Source organism: Esox lucius, chromosome 2, assembly GCF_011004845.1.
Source record: "Esox lucius isolate fEsoLuc1 chromosome 2, fEsoLuc1.pri, whole genome shotgun sequence".
Classification (NCBI taxonomy): Eukaryota; Metazoa; Chordata; class Actinopteri; order Esociformes; family Esocidae; genus Esox; species Esox lucius.
Genome location: NC_047570.1, coordinates 20,855,747 through 20,873,955, shown reverse-complemented (window position 1 = coordinate 20,873,955; position 18,209 = coordinate 20,855,747). Strand labels below are relative to the sequence as shown.

Sequence of the window (18,209 nt, the reverse complement as noted above, 5' to 3'; positions counted from 1 at the left end):
TCTGTTGAGACATTCAGATGGTAGTCAGAATTTGGCGTAAACAGAATGAGAACATGGATCCATCATGCCTTGTTACCACTGTGCAAGCTGGTGGTGGTGGTGTAATGGTGTGGGGGATGTTTTCTTGGCACACGTCAGGCCCCTTAGTGCCAATTGGGCATCGTTTAAATGCCACAGCCTACCTGAGCATGGTTTCTGACCATGTCCATCCCTTTATGACCACCATGTACCCATCCTCTGATGGCTACTTCCAGCAGGATAATGCACCATGTCACAAAGCTTGAATAATTTCAAATTGGTTTCCTGAACATGACAATGAGTTCACTGTACTGAAATGGCCCCCACAGTCACCAGATCTCAACCCAATAGAGCATCTTTGGGATGTGGTGGAACGGGAGCTTCGTGCCCTGGATGTGCATCCCACAAATCTCCAACTGCAAGATGCTATCCTATCAATATGGGCCAACATTCCTAAAGAATGCTTTCAGCACCTTGTTGAATCAATGCCACGTAGAATTAAGGCAGTTCTGAAGGCGAAAGGGGGTCAAACACAGTATTAGTATGGTGTTCCTAATAATCCTTTAGGTGAGTGTACATTTTAACAGCTCTTTTCCACTGAGAGCATTACACATCAATGCATTTATTCTGGCCTGAAAACTACTAACATTTTAAAAACTTCTTAGCAATAATTTGTGACTTGGTCACCAGTTCGATGTTATTGAACTTTCAGTATATGGAATTAATGTAGTGGAATGATCAACCAAAACATGAACATTATCTGCACTCTATTTGCTATGGTTGACAAGCTTACAAACCCTCTAAAGCATATTGCATCAGAACACTGTGAAATGTAATGAATTTGCATTTAAATTAGACAGACGATCAGAACTACATGGTCTAACAATACAATTTACCTCCACCATAAATCGCGTCCACGTATGGCGTTTGCCACTGGCCGTTTTAACAGCATATTAGCCAGTAATAAGCTTTACCGGTATCTACTAACTTACTGGAATAGTCATAAGAATTGAGCAATTGCTAGCGAGTCTGCCAAAGCGATTTCATTACATGGCATAAGAAAATGTTTCGCTTTCATGGCAAAACAACACTTTTCTTTCATTCGTGAATAACATTTAAACAATAACTATCAATTAAGGCGATGACTACTAACTTTTAAAACAAGTGAAAAGATGAGAGAATCGTGTAATCCACCAGAAATAAATGTTGTTGCTCTCAATAGATTCGACGTTAGGTCTTCCAACATGAGACACTGCATTACACGTTTCAGCAGTCGCTAGACTCCATTGAGGATTGTGTTAAACTGACAAATGTTTCTTATTAAATTTACCTCCACCATAGCATCTATGAACTGCATTGCATTTGCCACTGGTCGTTTTAACAGCTTATTAGCCAGTAATAAGCTTACTAGTATCTACTACCTTCCTAGGAATAATCACAAGAATTGAGCAATTGCTAACAAGACTGAAGATTAACTTTTCCATGCCAGAAACAGTCACAATTAAGGCTTACTATAATGTAACTACTCTATGTTAAGCTAGCAAATGTTTGTCTATCCTGACCCAAAACGCATGCACGGTTGCATACTTTGAAAATCCCCCAGAAACAGTCGCAATATAACAATAAAATGTTTTATTCCAGGCTTACTATAATGTAGATACTAACGGTTTTAGCCAGCGAAGTTCATAATGCATACTTTGCTTTGCCTGTAAAGAGATACGAACTCGGGACCTATAGTTCTCACAAGTCTGTGTCTCTAACCAATACGCTATATAACAAGGGGTTGTCAGTCAGTCAGTCAGTCAGTCACTCACTCTGTAAGAGACATTCGCTATTCTTGCCCGGCTCAGCTTACACGGTCCGGCAAAAAGAGAACTCTGGAAGCATCTATATTGAACAGCTATAGACCAGTATCAAATCTCCCTTTTATAGCCAAGATCATTGAGAAGGTTGTCTTCAATCAACTCAGCAATTTCGTGAACTCAAGCGGTCGCTTACATTTCTGAAACGGCCCTGATAAAAGTTTTGAATGACATTCATCTGAATACTGATTCAGATAAAATAACATTTCTGGTTCTATTAGATCTCAGGGCAGCAAATTCTACAGAACAACAACAGTAACTACCATAGCTATGCAGATGATACTCAAATATATATGGCTCTCAAACCCTATGACAACAGCACAACAGACTCACTGTAGAGCACATAAATACCTGGATGAACCAAAATTCCAAGAGCCAAAAAAAGAGCCAAAGTCCAAACTAAACATGGCCAACCTGGGTTTTGCAGTTATGCTGCACACAACTGGAAAAAAGTACAAGAGGATTTTTATACGTGCCCCAAATGTATACATTTTTAAATCCAGGTTAAAAGCACTTCGTTTTCTATGCTCCTATTACTGAGCACTTAAACTTAACTGCACTGTATTTCCTTACAACTTTTAAAACTTCCTATGATTTCATCCCGTTTTTATTCTATTTCTATTGTCTTATTCCATGTTTTATTATTATGATGCTATTTTGAGGTTTTCATTTAACTATTTGTTTTTCTGCTATTGTATTTTTATATACTTTTTCTTTGTAAAGCACATTCAAAGTTGGTTTCGAGAAAATGACAATACAGGCATGCAACATCTACATTTATCACATAATACAAGGCCTTAATTCTAGTTTAGCAACTTATAGGTAAGATTGTAACTTAAAATGTAAGAATGTACGCTATTTTAAATGTTATTTATTATTTCCTTTCGAAAGAAAATATTTGTCAGGGCTACAGTACCTGGCCGTTGTAGTGTTTTTTATTCAGTATTCCTACTTAATGGACCAAATTCATACACCACTTGGAACTGGGGCAGGCACTAAATCACCCTCCAAGGAATGACTGACATCAGTGAATGAATACATGATACTCCCAGATAAAAGATAAGAACCTAGGGCAAATTGGAATTAATTTAAAAATGAGGATGAAAAGCTATAATGATGAGAAATAGGGCTGCAACATGTAAATTTTTTTACATCTAGGTTTAGTAAAGAAACCAGGGAACATACTGTTCTTTATTACAATATAAATCTTCCAAAATAGCCTACCATCTGTCCATTCATTTTCTCTGAATATTTTGCTGAAGAAGCTTATTATGTAGGCTAATCAAATGTATTACGCTAAATAGTCTAACAATTGATGAAATGGCAAGTGCCAACAGAACAAAGCCAAGGAAAACTGCACTGCAACCATTTTGTTTGCCGGAGTTGTTCAAAACACAGAAGCTGTATGCTGACTGTGGGTCAGAAGGATAAAGATTGAACACACAAGATTGATATTTGGGCAAAATCATAGGTTATATTAGACCACTGTTTCAAATGGCGTTTACATTTTCTGGTTGATAATGTCCCCTATTCTTTTTCTTCAACATCAAAATAAAAACAATTCCAATGGATCTTTGAGGAATTTAAGTGTGCATATTTTAATTTAAATAGTTTTTAGAGGAGTTTTCAATTAGAGGTCCAGTTAGACCATATTACCTCAAGCAAAGGTCTGGAACATCATGTCTAACTTACCATACATAATTCAGTGCCATACATATTGAAGTAGTCTAGTAGTTGTATCAATGCACGCAATCAACAACTGAATCAAATAAAATAAAGGACATACAATTAAATTATTGTTATTGAATAATATTTCAATTTGTCAGTTTTCATATTGAATTTGAATAATAAATGTATAATATAAATAAATTATAAGTTGCTCTGTTTCTCACGATCAACTTTCGCTGAAGCAGCAACCACAGTCTCCCAAATGCTGTTCAAAGAAGTTTGTCTTCCCTGACTGTAAATCTAATGTTTAAGGAGGGCCCACAAATTCTCAATAGAATCTAAGTCAGGAGAGGAAGGGGGCCAGGTCATTATTCAGGCATCTTTGAGGCCCATTCTTGCTAGCGCCTGACTCGAAGTGGTGCCCTGTGCCCATTAGTGATCCAGCTATGGGCACATCCATCTGGTCCATCAAGAGTCAATAATTTCATCAGTCCATAAAATCTGTCTTCAGGTATTTCTTTGCCCAATCTATATGCTTTGGGTGAATCTTATTCAGTGATGGTTGTCTTTCAGCCTTCTTAACCACTCCAGGTAGGTTGTAGTTCTGGAATAAGGTGGCACTGGAGGATAATGGGTTCCAGGTAGTTTAACGTTTAATTCTCCTCAAGTCTTTCGCAGTTAATTTGAGTCTTCTCCATGTGTTTTTTGCACCCCAGTTGACTATTCTCAAAAAAAAGTTAGACTGTCCGGTGGTCATGCCTCAATAGTTTAGCCATTTCCACAGTGTTGCATCCGTCTCAAAGGGCATTTTACAATCCATTACTTTTCAGTCAGTTAAATCTCTTTTTTGGCCCATTTCACCTGAGGTCATGAAACTGCCTAATAATTATGCACACCTTGACATAAGGTGTAATTCACTGTTGCCAGACCCTCCCTCAATACAAAAATGCATATAACCTGAAAAGGATTAAATCCAATGAGCATTCAAGTTGATATGGTTTGGAGTTGAAAAATGTGCACAGAAATAAGGATAATATCAGAATACGCACCTAATAATCGTGCACACACAGTGTAGGTTCTGCAGGCTAAGTCTCGGTCTCAATAGCATAGTACCACCTCATGTCGTTCCAACTCTTTCCGTTGTGAGTCTTCCCTGTACTATTGCTTTATTTTTATTTGTTTGTTAGATCGGATAAAAATCATTACGAGAAGCCTAAAGACTAAGCAAATGATACACATTGCTATTCGAACATGCAGCGTTTTCGAAGCACATAACGCATCAAACCGCAAACCCCACACAAGTCCTAAAGTCTGGGGCTTGGCATCAAATGAGAGCCTGGCCACTTGACTGGCCCGTGTCAATGGAAACAAACATTTCTGGACTTCAGGGTAAAACACTAGTGTTTGGCACAAGTGGAAACCAGGCAATGGTGTGGGTATGGTGAGCTTTGGAGGCTTAGTACAGAGCCACCATGACTCCGATGTCCATGCCATTGCACCAGAAGTTGCGGCCCTTGAGCACGTATGACCATTATAAGTTGGGCCAAATCGGGCCATTTTATCTCATGGGATTTTGCAAGGCGGCCCGAAAATTGCTGGGAGAATAAAAAGAACTAACGATAAAAAACAGTGTTTCAAACCCTAATTACATGTTCACAAACACATGGCTCTGAAATTGGCACCTCCCTCGACCATTACCAACCAACGTCTCGGGCGAGCAGAATACAATACATTTCCTATTGGGCCATGTAAATTGTCCTGGCCATCGTCTCTATTGGAAATTGTAGCACACAAATTTGTTTTGCAACAGCTTGATTGACAGTAACAGACATAACCATTAAAATGTGATTCTCTGGCCATTTATGGAGGTAGTCTTCTGCTAACACAGCACAACATTGGCCATGCCTGGTAGAGTAGACTTGAGATAATCGTTTGGCAGGCAAACATCTCTTTTTAAGTGCTCAGACAAACACGTGTTTATTGCTGCTATTGCATACAAAGCTGCATCAATAACGTCTTTACGAAATGTCCATATTTGGAAAAGTAGCTAATAAGGAATAGCTGAGAAGTATAGCAATATTTAAATAAATACATGTTTGTGTTTGTTTCAGAAAGTACATACCACTGGAGCACTTAATTAAAAGCGGCAAAAAAAAAAAAACACTGTTGCTATGGTTACTCCAGTACTACTATATCGAGATTAGTCAGAGATATGTATGTAATTTTTTCAGATTTAAAAAGCAGAGAGGTATAGCTACATTTAAGTATATCCACGTTTGTGTATCTGGTTCAGAAAGTACATGCCACTGGAGTTTTTCATGAAAAGCTGCATAAAATCCTGTTGCTATGGTTTCTCTGGTCAATCAATCAATCAAATTTATAAAGCCCTTTTTACATCAGCAGCTGTTACAAAGTGCTTTTACAAAACACCAGGCCTTAAACCTCAAGGAGCAAACAACAGTAGTGTTGAATGGCTTCAGTGGCTAGGAAAAACCCCATAAGAAGGCCGAAATTTAGGAAGAAACCTAGAAAGGACCCAGGCTCCGAGGGGTAACCAGTACTCTTCTGGCTGTGCTGGGTGAACATATTAAGAGTACAAATTGTAATAATTAATAAATGCATGTGGGCTGAGCCCAGAGTCTATTTAAACTTAGTCCAGGTCAGAAGCATAACCAGATGGACAAGGACAGAGACGACACAGGGGAGGTGTCAGCACAGGGGCAGCTGAAATAGTCAGGTATCGTCTTGATCTGCAACACAACCAGGAGGACTTTAGACAGGGACAGCCACAGGTCTTTCAAGCCAGGTACTCCTCTGTGGCCCTATCAGGGCAAAGGCCCCAGACAGGGCCCAACAAGCAGGAAATCAATCCACCCACATTGCCAAGTATCAACCAAAGGGACAGCCACCAACCGCAACCCTGAATGAGGGCAGAGTGTTGGCAGCAGAGTACAGCCCAATTGCACAACAGAGACAACAACAAGCCAGTGACTCCGCCCCTGAATGGCATTGGAGGGAGGGCATCCCAGTGGCGATGAGAGCACACCTGGCAAGACAGCAAGGGTAGAAAGTAACAAGCCTTTCTGGTCACCTTCATGCCCCTGGGCGAGACTACACTTAATCATAGACCATGCTGTAGAGATGAGTCTTTAGTAGACACTTGAAAGTTTGCACTGAGTTTGCTTTTCCAACCTTAATTGGCAAATCATCGTACTCCGGTTCCAGTATTGAGTTTGGTTAGAGATATTTAGAGGAATATATCAAACTAAGTTTACTTTAAGTTTCTACATTAAAACAGTGTAGGAGTACCGTTCTATTAAATAATACATTGTATAGTGATTCTTAATAGACTGCATAGCCTATAACCTTGTATTTTAAGAGTAGGCAAAATATCATACAAGTTTGAGTTTAAACTAGTTATCACAAAGTGTGTGGTAAGTTTTTGATACATTATACTGTATGTAACAAATACAACATCAGATATATGTAATCATGATCATATCCAACATATTTTCACTGGTATCACGCCTTTAATTGTTAATTTCCGGTATATATACCAGGTAGCCCAGTAATTTCTTAATTTTCTACTGTGTGATAGCAGACTTCAAGATGACCAGAGTAGCCTCCCCTTCAAGAAACATACATTTAAAGGGATAGTTCGGCCAAAATTCATATTTAGGAGAAAGTCCCGGAGTTACCCGGAGTTGTTCCTGAAGGCACAGTTATTTTTTATTCAGCTCTGAAACAATCCATTATTCAGCTCTGTCCCCATCTGTAATGAGCATTATTAGCATCGTCCAAATTCATTAATGAAAACGTTGTCCCCCAATATAGCAAAGCTGCTTTGCAAGTGGAAAAGTACTCTAAAACAATCCAAACTAAGTGGTGTTGTTCACCTCAAAGAACATGACAATGCTGTGTTCCCCAAAATAAAGTTTTAATATTGGCAAAATAAATCAAATGTCAAATAAACTGGTACTCCATGTGTTTACCGGTCAGTTTGGTTCACAATCGTATCAATCCACGCATTTTGGGAAGAGGAAGTATATACGTCAGAATAAAAAAGTTATTTGCCAGCTAGAAAGCAAGTTACCTACTTGGTCAATAAAATTCACCTTGGACAGTCAAACTATTTGCTTGAGAGAACGGAAAAGCCAAATTGATCATGTCTGACTCTGAATACGGCCAGGAAGAATACTTACAGGGAATAGAGCCTTACTGGTTTGAACAAGAATACACAGAGGATGAATTGAGCAAACTAGGCTTGGAGAGCAGCTGAGAGGGGCAATAGTGAACCAGTTAATCCACAACCCTTGCCCAGAATATCCAGGGATTGGTAGTGTATTTGTGGATAATACAATCTAATGCCAATTGAAACTGAATGCTTTTGTAAAGAGTGGGAACTATTGATGCCAATGTTGGAGAACATGATGACCCAGACCCTGAAGCTGAACTTATTCCAAGATGTGTGGTTGATCATCTGGATTTCACACCATAACTCCCCCCATAACTCCTGGGGTGCTGGGGACTTTTTTTACATTCCAAAAATAAACTGGAAAAGTGGTTCTCGGCCCGAGGGACACAACGGCCAGCTCTCAAAAGATTAAGTAGCTACCTTACATTAGCAAACAAGTAAGGCTATTTATTTGAATAGCACATTTTATACAAGGGGCAATTTATATATTGTCGAGTCCATAGCCAATGTCTTATGATCAGACGATCTGTTTATATTCAAGGGCTACCTTTCTGATTTGACTCAAACAGCAAGCTATGTTGCTATTTTCCTGGACATTCCCAATCAGGCAGGAATGTACAGTTAGGTCAGAAATATTGTTGACACTGACAATTTTCAAAATTGTCTCTCTGAACACCACCACAATGGATTTGTGATGCATGGCTAAGCCTTTACTGCAGCTGTCTTCAGTTGTTTATTTGTGGGTCTTTCTGCCTTATGTTTTGTCTTCAGCAAGTGAAATGCATGCTTGGTTGGGATGAGATCGGGTAATTGACTCTGCCATTTTAGAATATTCCACTTTGCCTTAAAAACACCTGGGTTGCATAAAGGGTTTTTCCTGGTTCAGAATGGGCCTTTGTGGGGTGACTACGCCAGTAAGAAAGGCAATGCGTTACCTTATGACTGAAATCTATGCATTTTCTAGTTATTGGTGACCATTTGATAAACAAAATGTACATAATACTGGAATAAATGAAACCCCATTAAAAAAAACTGGTTAAAGAAATAATTTTATTACAACATTGGAAGAGGGGAGGGGAGTGAGTTTGAGGGACAGGGTGTGAGGTTGGGAGAGGCAGTCAGTTGCAGAGGTCACATCCTGCTTCAGAGCATTTCACCCTCTTTTTAGTATTTGATACACAGCCGATTTTGCAGGTTTTCCCACTTACAAAGCATGTAGAAGTCTGTCATTTTTATCATAAGTACTCTTCAACTGTGTGTGCAGTCGTCCTGTCCCCTTTGCAGAAAAGCATCCAAAAAGCTCTATTTTTGTCTCATCAGACCACGTGACCTTCTCCCATTCCTCCTCTGGATCATCCAGATGGTCATTGGCAAACTTCAGACGGCCCTGGACATGCGCTGGCTTGAGCAGGGGGACCTTGCATGCGCTCCAGGATTTTAATCTATGACGGCGTAGTGGGTTACTAGTGGTTCTTTGAGGCTGTCCCAGCTCTCTTCAGGTCATTGTACTGTAGCCCATCCCAGCCTTGTGCAGGACTACAATTTTATCCCTGATGACCTTACACAACTCTCTGGTCTAGGCCATTGTGGAGAGGGTGGAATCTGTTTGATTAAGTGTGTGGACAGGTGTCTTTTATACAGATAACGAGTTCAAAGAGGTGCAGTTAATACAGGTAACTAGTGGAGAACAGGAGGGCTTCTTAAAGAAAAACTAACAGGTCTGCGAGAGCTGGAATTCTTACTGGTTGGTAGGTGATCAAATACTTAATTTGCATTTTATTGCATGACATATCATCTCATCTCATCTTCATCAGCTTATCCGATATCGGGTCGCGGGGGCAGCAGCTCCAGCAGGGGACCCCAAACTTCCCTTTCCCGAGCAACATTTGCCAGCTCTGACTGGGGGATCCCGAGGCGTTCCCAGGCCAGTGTCGAAATATAATCTCTCCAACTAGTCCTAGGCCTACCCCGAGGTCTACTCCCAGCTGGACGTGCCTGGAACACCTCCCTAGGGAGACGTCCTGGGGGCATCCTTACCAGATGCCGAACCACCTCAACAGGCTCCTTTCGATGCAAAGGAGCAGTGGCTCTACTCAGAGTTCCTCACGGATTGCTGAGCTTTTCACCCTATCCCTAAGGGAGAAGCCAACCACCCATCTGAGAAAACCCATTTCAGCCACTTGTACTCGCGATCTTGTTCTTTCGGTCATGACCCAGCCTTCATGACCATAGGTGAGGGTTGGAACGAAAATGTACCGGTATATCGAGAGCTTTGCCTTCTGGCTCAGCTCTCTTTGTCACAACGGTGCGGTAAAGCGAATGCAATACCTCCCCCGCTGCTCCGATTTTCCGGCCAATCTCCCGCTCCATTGTCCCCTCACTCGCGAACAAGACCCCGAGATACTTGAACTCCTTTTCTTGGGGTAATGCCTAAAATGCTAATTAAATATTAAAAAAAATCATACAATGTGATTTTCTGGATTTTTGTTTTAGATTCCATCTCTCCCAGTTCCAGTGTACCTATGAATAAAATTACAGATCTCTACATGCTTTGTAAGTAGGAAAACCTGCAAAATCGGCAGTGTATCAAATACTTGTTCTCCCCTATATATATATATATATATATATTTTTTTTTTATATCAAGCACATCGTAACATTAAGGTGCTACATGAACAGTTTTTTTTTATTGTTGTCACAGTATTTAGTTTGCTGAAGTCAATTATTTAGATAGCACCTTTTTAAACACATGTAACAAAGCGCTTAACAAGAACATCAGCACAGAAAAGAAAAGGAGAAAAAAAGTCAAAAACATAGACATTATCATTTTTGACACATACAAACAACCACAGAAAGAATACAGCAGCCAGTCACCACCCAGATATACCCAATTCGATTTTTTTATATTATAGCATCTGTTAAGCTGATGTGCACCTACCGATGGCAAGGTGCATCCTGTTTCCAAAACACTGCTGCCGTGTCCATCCATTAAGCTGTGCAGCTTTGACAACATAAAAGCGTTGTCTGTCGTTATGGCCACAAGGTTCTCTTCCGTGAGTTCCCATGCATAAAGCATCTCTCTCAGACCCTGTGCAATCATCTCTGACGTGATCGACTGGAAAATATGCAATCTCAAGGCATCTGTTGTATAGCTTCCATTCATCTTCAATGTAAAGGACATGTTTTGTGCATGTTGGACAGCGCAGTTTAAGAGAAATATGGTCGCGATGGCACAGTGTATCTTCTGTCAAGAGTTTTAACAAGGTGTTTAAACCCACTGCGCTCCACTGTAGCTATGGAAGCCATATCCTTCGTGGTGTAGTAACAAACTGCGTAATTTCTTGATTTCTATCTTCTTGAATCATTTTCATAAAGTGTAGCATTGGGAAATGCTTGTCTTATTGACACCTTTGTAGGGCACATGTCGCTAGGCACTTGTCAGTCTCTTTTTTGTGTCATACACCGTTCATATTCGGTAACGTAACTGTGCTCCAATTGTGGAAACAGATTGGTAGTATTACCTTTGGTCGTTGAAACCGTTTGTGTTTACATTTGACTTCCTTTTGTTAGGCGTCATCTTTACTGAACCAAAAATGTGTTCAAATAACTTGTTCCAAACATTTTAATATATTTAGTATAGCTTCTTCACATTATTTTATTTTACCTCATTAACATCAGGCCAAGTTTGAATGTTATTAGACACCATTAACTAACTTTATACTGAAAAACGTTTCTTATTAAGTTTACCTCCACCACAAATAATATCAATGAGGTGTATGACTTTTGCTACTGGCCGTTTTAAAAGTTTATCAGCAAGTAATATGTCGCAAGATGCCATTATATTGTGTTAAACTGAATAACATTTCTTCAGTTTACAACCACCACAAACATCATCTATGAACTGAATGGCTTTTGCCATTGGCCGTTTTAACAGCTTATTAGCCATTCGTAAAAGACATTGATACAATAACTACTGTATCAATATAGGTGACAATAACAGACTTTTTCGTCAAGCCAGCGAAGCGTTTCTCTATCCTAAAGAAATCATGAGACATAATTCCAAAATCAACCAGAAATAGTTGCAATATATTTCATTTTAGGGATCCCATAACGTATCTACTCAAGGTTGTAGCCAACAAGGTTTTTGTCTATCCTGAACAAATCCTCTTTCACCACTGGCCATTTTAAATGCTACTAAAGTGCTGTTCCAGAACCTGGTTTTTGGCTCACTCAAATCTTGCCTTTCTATTCTTGAGGCTTATGAATAGTTTGCACCTTGTGGTGAACCCTATGTATTTGCTCTTGTGAAGTATTTTCTTTACGGTAGACTTGGATAATGATATTTCTACATCCTGGAGAGTGTTCTTCAATTGGCTGGAAAAAAACTTCATAAGAGCTGTAATTCTGAAATCCTTCCCCTGATTTGGATGTGAATACCACCAAATACCACCAAGGTGAATACCACCGAGCTTAAAGAGACTTCACTTTAAGCTCATATTCACCATTTAACTGTAACTTGAATGTATTTTGGTAAACAGCCAAAATAAAACCTGTCAGGGTCCAATTATTTGCAGACCTAACAAAAGTATCTTTTATATTTTTGGCAACTATGTTTCCAAGTTTCATAAGGTGATTTTACATCCTTGTCTCCTCCTGTTTAAGCATGTTGCACATCAATCTACAGGTGAAGCTTTCACATCTTTAATATGATGAGCAACAATGCAAAAACAGTCTCATCGCTATTCATTCAAGTGTACGGTAATAGAACTAAGCTAATCTGCTCAGTAGTCCCTTGGATGTAAACATACAGTCTGGTCGGTTGTTTTTTTGTGCTCAAAGTAAAACGTTTCTATTCAATTGCAGTCAACAAAGCAAATCAGATGACTTACAGTAGGTGGCTTTTAAAACAAAGTCTATTGACCTGTATATCTAACTACCTGGTATGTCAAGGGTAGAATTAAGTGTTTCTTGTTAAACCTTTAAAAAAAAATTAATCTTGTCTCAGTCAATACAGGCTGACTGCATTCCACATTTTGTTGGAGTGGTCTTTGAAAAGGGAAAGGCTAAAGGAGACTGTAAATTTCTGCCATCCTGTGGTTACTGCCACCCGGAACCAATATCAATCACCGACTGGACTATATACTGGATTGAACTAAATAGAACAATTATTTTAAATGTCTCCGTTATCACACTTTATATTCCCATCTACAACAAATATACATTCATTGCACTGCAACAACTGCAGTACTATATTGTACTTGGCTCACAAGACGCAGTAAAGAATAACATTGATTCTGATGATTGTTCACATGCTTTTAATACACTGAACAAAATTATAAATGCAACACTTTTGCTTTTGCTCCCATTTATCATGACCTGAACTCAAAGATCTAAGACTTTGGCTACGTAGACAAAAGGCCTATTTCTCTCAAATATTGTTCACAAATGTGTCTAAATCTGTGTTAGTGAGCACTTCTTTGCTGAGATAATCCATCCACCTCACAGGTGTGGAATATCAAGATGCTGATTATACAGCATGATTATTGCACAGGTGTGCCTTAGGCTGGCCACAATAAAATGTGCAGTTCCATCACACAGCACAGTGCCACAGGTACTGTTTTCAAAAAGGCTCAAATCAATATTTGTCGTCTGTAAGTAGCAACTACCGGTTTAGCAAAGACAAAGGCACAAATCAATAGGATTAACTTATTTGTAGTCTTGGTCCTGAACGTTTGAGGTAAACATTTTGAACATTGATCAGTAAATACGGTCTTCAATATGTAAACGCGGTTCACCAGAAAGCACTGACAATAAATATCAATATTCAGCACCCAGTGTCTCAAATCGATCTGAAAATCACTTTCAAAACATATTAATCTTTCAAACCATTCTGTTGCATAATGTAAAGTTGGTTATCTAGCTAGGTAGCAGTACCTTGCCTACCAAGACTGTTTTTTAGGGGGGGGGGGGGGGGGGGTACGTAAGGTGAAGAACTGGAACAAAGCAAGTAGGACCGCACCCCTTGAGTGGTAGGCTTAAAAAAGAAGGAATAACGTTCCTATCCCCCGTAAGTTGGCTAGGACTCCTGGCCAGAAAACAGTCAACTAAATAGCTAATACCTGATGTATGTATTAGCTATGTAAAAAATCATTATGACATCTGTGTAGCTGGGAAAGCTGCCAAGAAAAAGCTAGTTGATGGATGCAAACGATCTTGTTCCAAACAACACATATATCGAAACAACGTCACCTCTTTCATTTACATAACTAGCGTGGTTTTAGCACTCCAAATTGTAAGAATTTTTATTTTTGGTCATGTTTGGACCCGCTCCATTTGAGTTACGGCATCTTTGCCGCAACAGTGATTCTGTCGGCTTATTTAGTTTGTTATATTTCGCATCGATCTTTGAAGTTATTCTCAAGGTAACTGTTTTAATTGGGCAAGTGAATTGTCACTATTGTCACTATTGCTAAGAAAATCAACGTTTTTGGCACATCAAATTATTTTAGTGTTCTTTTACATGTTAAAGAAGACCCAAACTGTGTTCCATAACCACCCTCTAATCTCCTGGTGTAATATCACATAATATAATGTCTGTGTTGCCCCCTCCATCAATGTCATATCTAGGTATATAGTGGTTTACACGCTTCAGTATTTAGTCATGTTTGTAGTTATTTATCTCAGGTCAAACTGAGACTGTTGAAGAGTTTCTGTGACAGCTCATGGAAACTCGAAGTGTGAAAATTTGAAAGCTTGTGTAGCTTTTTTACGGGTGTAAAATAATATAATATATATTGTAATGATATATATTATAGCCTACTGGTTTTGATTAGGAAAATCGCCAAAACTACAGGTGCATCTCACAATTATTAGAATATCATGGAAAAGTTAATTTCTTCCCATTATTCAAATTAAAACATGACACCTTCATGCAAACATTTCAGATGATGCGTTTTGAGTAATGGCTTTTTACTATCTAATAGTATTCAGAGGAATGTAGAGCCCTTCATATGATTGATTTGCGCATTACTCTACTCCCAGCCACTGAATTCTGTAGCTCCTTTAAAGTGACTGTTGGTCTCCTTGTTTGTGCGTGGAGTTTAGAGGGGCGGCCTTTTCTTGGCAGTGCCTTGGTAGTGTGATGCAGCCTTCACTTCCCGATTACTGAGTCACTGGGAAACACTTGGACATGATTTGTAATACTTTCTCTTTAGAATGCTTTGCGCTTTAAATGATAGACGGTTACGTCAGAACATGAACTGAAATGCAAGCGGATTCTGAAAAATGTATGTGTCATGCTTTAATTTGCAAAGCCTCCATATTATACTGATGCTGCAAGTTGTTTTGATTGCAATCGTGGTGGTCTTTTAATAGACCCATTGGGTGTCTGAGTGTTTTTAATAGATGTTTAAGTGAGGCGTGAATATTTTCCTTTTTGAAGACCACCACTCTAGGGGTGCGGACCTACTTGCTTTGTTCCAGTTCTTCCCCTTACATACCCCCCCCACCCAGGTACTGCTAGCTAGCTAGATAACCAACTTTACATTATGCAACAGAATGGTTTGAAAGATAGATAAGTTAATCCTATTGATTTGTGCCTTTGTCTTTGCTAAACAGGTAGTGGCTACTTAGACGGCAAATATTGATTTGAGCCTTATTGAAACAGTACCTGTTGGAAAAGAATCTTTTTGATCTGTGGCTAGCAGTCTTTAATCGTTTCGTACACTGTTTCAAATATCACTTTAAGGCCACCCAAGCGTGAGGTTCCAGAATTTGATTGTGATGTCACTATAGATTTCATACAAAGCTACCCAAAAACACCACACTTCTTACTCGTTATGCATCAAATTTTGGATTTTGACTCCTTAAAATGTGTGTGTGTGTGTGTGTGTGTGTGTGTGTGTGTGTGTGTGTGTGTGTGTGTGTATGTATATGTGTGTGTATATATAATTTTGAGATGCACCTGTAGTTCTGTAGTGTTATGACACTGATGGTGGGGGCAACACGGAAATTATATTATGTGATATTACACCAGGAGATTAGAGGGTGGTTACGGAACACAGTTTGGGACTTTTTTAACACGTTAAAGAACACTATAAAATAATTTGATCATAACTTTAAAGATCGATGCGAAATATAACAAACTAAATAAGCCAACAGAATCACTGTTGCGGCAAAGATGCCGTTACTCGAATTGAGTGGGTCCAAACATGATCAAAAATAAAAACGGTCTTACAATTTGGAGTACCAACACCATGCTAGTTATGCAAATGAAAGAGGTGACGCTGATTCGATATATTCGTTTGAAACTAAATTGTTTGCATCCATCAACTAGCCAACTTACGGGGGATAGGATCGTTATTCCTTCTTACTACTATGATCAAAGTATTGTAGTGCAAGGCGGGCATAATGGCAGCAAGAGGTGAGCAACACGGAACCGTACCTAAACAACAGCATACGTATTAACGAACCCCATACGAATTACAGGTGATGTAACCACTAAATAGGGGAAAAAAAGACCACGTAAAATAATTAAGTAATTATGTTCGTAATCAAGTGCTGATTGCTCAAGAACCTTATTAAAGTGTTATTTAATGCTTCTTATTCTGATATAAGAAGCATTAAATAACTTGCAAACAAATATCCAAACGACATTCCATAGGTGGCAGGTATCGGTCATGAATCCCAAACATCACCAGCCAAAAGGAGAAGGGACAATATCTTTATAGGAATCATCTTAATGGATCTCTTTTGATGAAGTGTCAGAACACAAAATGTTTCACCTTCTTAGCTTGGGGATTCAATCAAGCAATCTTTTATGAAGATTAATCCCTTTTAAAACAAAACTAACATAACCCACACATTCCAACACCACCTAAGTCAGTTTTTCCTCATCTCCGGAGCCATTCAGCAGTTGACTCACCTGTGGAAGCTGTGAGTCTTGTTCTTGCAGCTTCATCTCATTCTCCACACGGTGCAGCCAGTTGTCATTCTCAAGGAATCGCTTCTCAGTCTCTTCCAGCCTCTTGCGTATGTACTGTTGCTGTGAGAGCAGGGACGCCAGCTTACGCTCGTGTTTGCAGGTAGCCTGTTTAACAACAGAACAACGCAGATAGGAATACATTAGTGTATGTAGGTGTGATTGGAGCAGTTAAACGGTTATCAACAATCAATGTATTTTCTTTTAAATGAAATGTCCAAAATCAGACTTCTGCCATTACTCAAAGGAAGGGAGGTGAAGAAACAGCCAATTCGCTTTAAACAGTAAAACAGGCATTTTTTTGATCAATTTTGTTAAAACAAAATTAGGGGGAAAATAAATTATAAAATGACACGTAAATCGGAAACACACTTTGCTGCTACAACGTCATCACACTGGTAATTCATGCTGTAGTCTCCATGTGGCCAGTTGAGAGAGTTTACAATTAGCCAATGGAAGATTTTAAAATGACATAACTAAAACATTAAAATGAGAAGGACAGGCTAGAGCACCAAACACGTATGCCTCATAATTGGCTAATAATGGGTTGGAAGTAGGTGTGCAAAGAAATGGCAAGCCATTTGTCTTCAAGAGAATGTTTATGCCAGGTGCTATGCTACACGAGGAGGGTAAGCCACAGAAGGTCATTGCTGAAAGGGCTGGCTGGTCACAGAGCGCTATATCAAAGCATATTCATGGAAAGTTGACTGGAAGGGAAAAGTGTGGTAAGAAAAAAGGTGCACAAGCAACAGGGATGACCGGAACCTTTATAGGATTGTCAAGCAAAGCCAATTCAAGAACTTGGGGGAGCTTCACAAGGAGTGGACGGAGGCTGGAGCCAGTGCATCAAGAGTCACCACGCAGAGACGTGTCCAGGGAACGGGTTACAATTGTCGCTTTCCTAGTGTCAAGCCACTCCGGAACCAGAGACAACGTCAGAAGCATCTTACCTGGGCGAAGGAGAAAAAGAACTGGAGCGTTGCTCACTGGGCCAAAGTCCTCTGATTTAAGGCAGATGTTATGCTAGAGCAAAACGGCAAAAAGGCTTACATTTTTGGAATGAATTAACTTACTTGCAAGCTAAAGTAGTATTAGTAAAAATAGCAGAAGAGATTGAATTATGCATAAGGCCGTAAAGCATGGAGAAAAAACGATCGACAAACTTATGGCAGAATTAGTTCATACTTAAGATGTTTGGGTCACAATGACGACAGTATATCCGAAGGGTTGGTAAAAATTAAATTACAAAGCAATGTAGCAGTCATGGTCTGGGGATACATTCCAGCAGGAATAAAAACTATAAATTAAATTGTGAATGTTGACAAAAATAAAACAGACTGTTCATGCTGAAGCTTCAGAATTTTTCTTTCCAAAAACATAAAGCACCGTAAAGACCCCATTCTGAAAACACTGTTTAAACCTACTTAAGCAGCGGTCTCTAGCTGGAACGGCGTATTCAATTCTCCAAGTCAGAATAACAAAAACCTC

General features: G+C 39.3%; 1 protein-coding gene across 1 annotated transcript in view; it reads right to left on the bottom strand.

Annotated features, from left to right (window-relative positions):
• kif18a (kinesin family member 18A) overlaps positions 1 to 18,209 on the bottom strand; it is a 102,621-nt gene that overhangs the window by 42,225 nt on the left and 42,187 nt on the right. Inside the window, exon 11 of the mRNA XM_010890491.5 lies at positions 16,665 to 16,829. Within this exon, the coding sequence (XP_010888793.1) occupies positions 16,665 to 16,829 (165 nt within the window). The remainder of the gene's footprint in view (positions 1 to 16,664; positions 16,830 to 18,209) is intronic.